The sequence below is a fragment of the Carettochelys insculpta genome, chromosome 3, assembly GCF_033958435.1.
Source record: "Carettochelys insculpta isolate YL-2023 chromosome 3, ASM3395843v1, whole genome shotgun sequence".
NCBI classification, from domain to species: Eukaryota; Metazoa; Chordata; order Testudines; family Carettochelyidae; genus Carettochelys; species Carettochelys insculpta.
This window is the reverse complement of record NC_134139.1, coordinates 117899826-117906011: the sequence shown is the minus strand read 5'-3', so window position 1 is coordinate 117906011 and position 6186 is coordinate 117899826. Positions and strand designations below refer to the sequence as shown.

At 45.2% G+C, this 6186-nt stretch overlaps 1 protein-coding gene across 1 annotated transcript in view; it reads left to right on the top strand.

Annotated features, from left to right (window-relative positions):
• Positions 1 to 5657, top strand: part of SLC35F1 (solute carrier family 35 member F1) — a 413157-nt gene extending 407500 nt beyond the window's left edge. Inside the window, exon 8 of the mRNA XM_074990684.1 lies at positions 3128 to 5657. Within this exon, the coding sequence (XP_074846785.1) occupies positions 3128 to 3352 (225 nt within the window). The 3' untranslated portion in view covers positions 3353 to 5657. The remainder of the gene's footprint in view (positions 1 to 3127) is intronic.
• The last annotated feature ends 529 nt before the right edge of the window (positions 5658 to 6186 follow it).

Here is a 6186-nt window from a genome sequence, read left to right as displayed (position 1 = left end):
GCAACTGAGTTGTGCCATGCAGATTATCCACTGGTGAGTCTTGAATTCAGATCATTTGCAATTGCTTTGGGGGAGGGGGCTTCCCCAGTAGGTTAGTTGCACCCTTCATACGAATCTTTATCTGGGTGTACGGTTTTAACTAGTTAAAGATTCTGGAACTGGAAGTTAATTTTTGTTCCTTTATTGTGTTCACGGCTCATATCGCTTGTAGTGAGCGTAAAGGTGACTATAAGCCCTATTTCTTCTGATCTTAGACAAATTGGAGTGGCCACATGGCTACTCTGACTTACACCAACTAGAATGACCCACTGGGGACCATACAAATGGCTGAAAATTAGGAGAGTACCCTGTGCTCTGGCTCCAGTATAACCTATACTCTTTCTCCTTATGGGGAAAAGCAATAAACAGAGCATTGGTTTTGCCATCTTTCCACCATCCAAACGTTTGTCCTTTGCTGAGGAAATTCCCAGCTTCCCCTTTAGGGCAAGTTTTAAAGTCACTTTGTGCTGTTCCAACAACATACAGGTGATTAAGGCTCAAATGCTTTATTTCTTATTCATTTGGACTTCTGGGTTCTTCCTCAACCTCATCTGCAAGTGCTGAAATATTGCCAGAAGGCTATTTGTGTGGTATTTCCAGCCCAACCTGAAGCAGGATATATCAGAAAACTGAACAGAAGGTCTGGTCTTGTGAAACTGCTTGTCAAATTGTGCAGACTCGAGCTTTGGATAAATATCTGATCCTCCATGTATGCATTCCAACCGTTGGAAGTCAACCCAAGGGTATTTTAAAGCTAAAGTCCCTTACATTTCTGAAATCACATTAAAGTACGTGCATCCCTATTATCCGCTTTTGGAATTCAGCTTACGCACAAATACTGATGTACCACTAGGGTACTACTGCCTGATATGTGGCTAAGCACAAGGCTCTATAAAACCATAGTTTCTAAGTGTAATTTTAACATACTTTCTGAAAGTCATGGTATCATGCTATTTATATAGCACCAATTGTGTTACACTTTACAAACACATTGTTTGACAACCATAAAACCTCATCTTTGTACAGTGCTGTAACAAGGGTGAGGCGAGTGAGGCTCTTGTTTCAGGCGCATAGCTGAGGGGACCCAGGGTGCCGTTTGGGATGTCCAAGGAGTTCCTGCCACACTGTCCGTGTCCTCAGCCACTGCCTTCCCCAGGACCCAGCTGGTGCCAGCACTGCCACAGCTCCTGCCATCGTCATCGCCTCCCCCTGCGCTGCTGGGAGCCTGGGGCAGGTGCCACTGGGCAGCATTCTCCCCTCCCCTCCCCTCCCCTCCCCTCCCCTCCCCTGCTTCCAGCTCAGAGCAGCTGCCACTGGCCACCCATCCAGCTTGGCATCCTGGGAGCCATGCTGCACTCTATCGCCTGCTGCGGGCCTGGGGAAGGAGCAGGCTGCCAGCACTGAGCTGCACACAGGCGGGGAGTGATTAATAGGCAGCAGCGCGTCGGCAGCTATGAAGAGGAGGAGGGAAAAACCTGCAAGAAAGCGACATAGATGGGTGTCCTTCCCGCCCAGCCCTGAGCCCTTGCAGAGCGCCACGAGCTAGACCCCCATCTGGCCCCACATTGCTCAGCTCCTGCCCGCGGCCGCCTACCAGAGTGGACCCATCGCTGGCACCAGCCCAGCACCCAGGGTGTGGAGAGCCCTGCAGCCAGAAGCCAGTACCTGCTCCCTGAGAGGGCACCCTGTCCCCACCTGCAGCACCACCAGCTCCTACACACGCACCCTCTGCCCCTGTGCACAGCACCACCCACACTCCCTGTCTCTGCCCCTGCACACAGTGCCTTCTCCACACACCCTGCCCCCGGACACAGTACTACCTTGTACACCTTGGCCCTGCACACATAGTGCCCCCTGCAAACAATGCCATCCACCCTCCCTACCCCTGCGCACAGCAGCACCCACGTGCCCTGATCATGTACACACAGCACTACCAGATACCCTGCCCACAGCGCCACCTCCAAACACTCTGCCCCTGAGCATGGCATCACACGCCCTCTGACCCTGGGCACAGCACTACCCTCTCAGTGCCACTGCCACCAGCACACCCTGTACACAGCATTAGCATTAGCAGTGCTTACACACACACACACTGCCGCTACTGCACACAACACCACTACACACACCTGTCCTGGCACACACTGCCACTAGCACACCTGGCCCCTGCACACTCCCCGACTTCCACACACCCCACCCTATCACCATCATACACACCCTACCTTTACACACACACACACTGCTTACACACAGCACTATCAGCACTCCACACACACCCTTGGCCCTATGCACCGCACCACCTCCCGCATTACTATCTTGGCTCTGCACCCAGTGTCATCAGCACCTCCTCTTCCCTCCCCTGCTTCCTGTGCAGCCCTGCCACCAGTGGTCACGGGAGGCATGGGCCTCACTGAGGTGGGAGAGACAGGGCACAGTGGGTCTGCCACACAACTCACCTCCCCACCACCACCAGTGAGCCCAGGGGGAACCAGACACAGCCCCCCTCCTCCCCAGCCAACGTAAGCAGTGTGTGATTATTATTATAATTCATATTTCATAGATAAAGGGAAAATACATAAATAACTACTATGAATATATGAGGGGGTGCAATTTTATATTTTTGCCTCAGGTGCAAAATTAGCTAGTCATGGCACTGTCCTTGTACTCCAGTTTTCATCCATCTCAAAACATGTTACAAATGTTGGTAAATAGCATTATCCCTATTTTGCTGATGGAGAAACTGAACTCCAGAGACGGGAAGTGAAATAGGCAAAGGCATAAAGCAGATAAGTGTCAGAGCTGAGTACATAAGGCAGATCTCCTGAGTCCCATGTTACAAACTCATATTTGCCTATTGCTAGGGCCACAGGAGAATTTCACTCACATTTTTTATAAAATAGGAAGCACAGATAATGGAAACAAACTTCCAGCAAGGGAATCTCCTCAAAATCTAGTCAAACAAGGAAGGACTAACAGTGCCATACTGTGCATATACAAAAAAGGATCTGTGCCTGGGATTTTGCACTAGCTCTTGTGAGCACAGAAGAACCAGCTGCAGCTCTCTAATGACTTAATTCTTCTCTATGTTTAGTTTTCAGGACTCTATCTGCTGTCATTCTTCACTATCCTTGTTGGGCTGGTGCTGTACTCCTCCACATCCACATATGTAGCCCAGGATCCACGGGTGTACAAGCAGTTTCGAAACCCTTCAGGACCTGTTGTAGACTTACCAACAACCGGACAGCTGGAACCATCAGTAACCTATACCAGTCTAGGCCAGGAGACAGAAGAGGAGCCTCATGTCAGAGTTGCCTAAACCGGGGCACCTGTCTCCCACTGATGATTCAGTGGAGTTTGTATATCCATGATCCCGGTATTGTACATAGAGAAAGGTATTTACTGGGTACGTTTATGCAGGTGGGCTTCAAGGTAGCAAATACGGAAAGCTTGTAAAAGTACAAACTAATTGTTACTGGGTGTACATTGCACAGACTTAGCAGTTCCTTTGTAGGGTTTTAGCAGTATGCTGGCAACAACAGAAAGCTCTGTGTGAATCGCTCACTATCAAACTACCTGTGAAATATTCAAAATGCAAACTGAAATTACATAGAAAATCAAAACGTTATTTTTGCACCTAGTGTGTGAATCTTTGCCAAGTCCACACAGAGTGGTGGAAAAGCCACATTTTTACCATGAGTCCACTTGTACAGTCACTGTTGTTTTCTCTCTTTTTAAAATATGTTTGTTTTGCACAAATAGGCGCTTTACTTCTAGTAGCTACACCCTGATGCATTTTGGTAGCACCTGGATCTGTGAGGAGAAAGGATTAATGAGTTCAGCTATACTCTCTGTCTGGTAGCCCTCCTTATATGTAATCTCTGTTGTGAGTGCAGGGGAGGGACGACCTATGATGTCAGTCTCTATTCTAGGAATAGGTGTACAATGAGCATTTAGCCTTTCTATATTTACAGAAGTGAATATCTCAAGCACTGATCTTCTTATGTTTCATGGAGGATTTCCTAGTGGCTGAGATTTCTGTGTCAGGTGACAGGGCCTGCAGAAACAAAGCAGAACAAATTTCTTACTTTTAAAATTAAACTTGTAACAAATTTTCATGTTCTGTTTTCCTACGTATTGTAACTCTCATTGGCATGTTGCTGTATCAGTCAGACCAGGGCACATATTTCAATTCTCAATGCATTTCCAGGAGCCTTCTGCTTTTCCAATTCTCTGTCCCGTGGTACAAGAGCTTTTTGGATTCCTTTTCCTAACCATACTAACCTGGAAATGTGTCAGTTTTTCATCAGAACATTTTTTTGGCACAATCATAAATATTACTGCAGTATTGTAGTGAGTTCCATGATTATTAAGAATAAGACTGACCCATCTCCTGGTTGTATTGCAGCAGCATGATGGTATTCATGCCAGTGAGTCATAGCCAATTATTTTTCATTACCTACAAAAGTAGAAGAATTTATCAGTTTTCTGATGACATTCACCAGGGAATAGGCCAATCCCTCTGAAATAAGGCCATGCATTACAACTGTATTTGTGCTGCAAGAAACTCATCAGAAATGTGGAATGTTTAAATTTGGAGTGTTTAAAACACTTCTGTTGAATCTGAAGCAGAACCCTGAAAATCTGTAACCTATCTTGATTATTTCCCCTTCTTTTAAGAGCACAGTGAAAGACATGCTTCTTCATACATCCTCAGTCCGTTTTCCTCTTTAAAGTGAGGAAAGGAAGGATAGGCTTGTGGCTAAAGGACAGGATAAAGATTCCAGAGAGCTCAGTTTTATGCGCAGCTCTGCCACAGACCTCCTATGTGACTTTAGACATGTCACTTAACCTCTATGCGGCTTAGTTTACTAAACTGTGTATATAAATATTAATTGTTCATATTAATTGCTTACCTCCCTCACAGGATTATTGTGGGACTAAATTTTGTAAAGTGCTTTAAGATCTTCAGAAAGAAGGAGACAAGGAAGTTAGATGTATTATTATATAGCTTTTATATAGTCATTGTACTGGAAAACAGGGTTTGCAGCAAAGTTGTAAATTGCTGCATTTTCTGCTCATGGGCATATGAAACATATTTTATCTGAATGACATTGTTCTGAAGAAGTCAGTTTTAAATGAAAATGTAGGGCTTTATGTAAAAAAAAAATACAAAACCTCACCTATTTCTATGAGAAGAAGAAACTGCACACTCTTGAGATTGAAAAAGGCCATGCAAATCAACCAAGCTGGATGGATTTCTGTCAACATGACAAGTGGTGTCCCTTATAGTCCTGCTCTGCAAAGCAACAAAAATTACTTCTCTGATGCAGCCTGAGGGAAGTTTGCATACCAGGTTTAAAATGGTGATATGCCAACCTGCTAATAAATTACCCAATTTCCTGTTAATGAGGGAGAGAGATACAGTCCGTCTCATCATGCTTATGGCTGCCTGTTATAATCCCACTGCAGTTGAAAAAAAAAAAGATTGTCATATTGTCTATTGCCTGCCCCAAATTCAGAAATTATGATTTTTTTAAAATAATAAACATTGCATTCTTTTTATTTTACTTCTGGTTTTGGAACTTGGCTATGTCTACACTAGCCAAAAACTTCGAAATAGCCATGCAAATAGCTATTTCGAAGTTTACTAATGAAGCGCTGAAATACATATTCAGCACCTCATTAGCAAGCGGGCGGCCACGGCGCTTCAAAATTGATGCACCACACACTCGTCCAGACAGGACTCCTTTTCGAAAGAACCCTGTCTACTTTGAACCCTATCTACTTCCCATCTGCTCATAGGAATAAGGGAACTTGGAAGTAGCCGGGGTCCTTTCAAAAAGGAGCCCTGTCTGAATGAGCCACGTGATGACGAGCTGTGTCAACTTCAAAGTGCTGTGGCTGCCCGCATGCTAATGAGGCACTGAATATGTATTTCAGCCCTTCATTAGTAAACTTCGAAATGGCCATTGGCATGGCCATTTTGAAGTTTTTGGCTCATGTAGACATGGTCTTAGTGTTCATATTTTCAAGCTTTGCCCTGCAAACATAAGGGCTACGTCTATACCACAGAGATCTTTTGAAAGAAGCCCTTCTGGACAATCTCTTCTGAAAGAACTTCTTTTGAAAGAGTGCGTCCATGGATAAAAA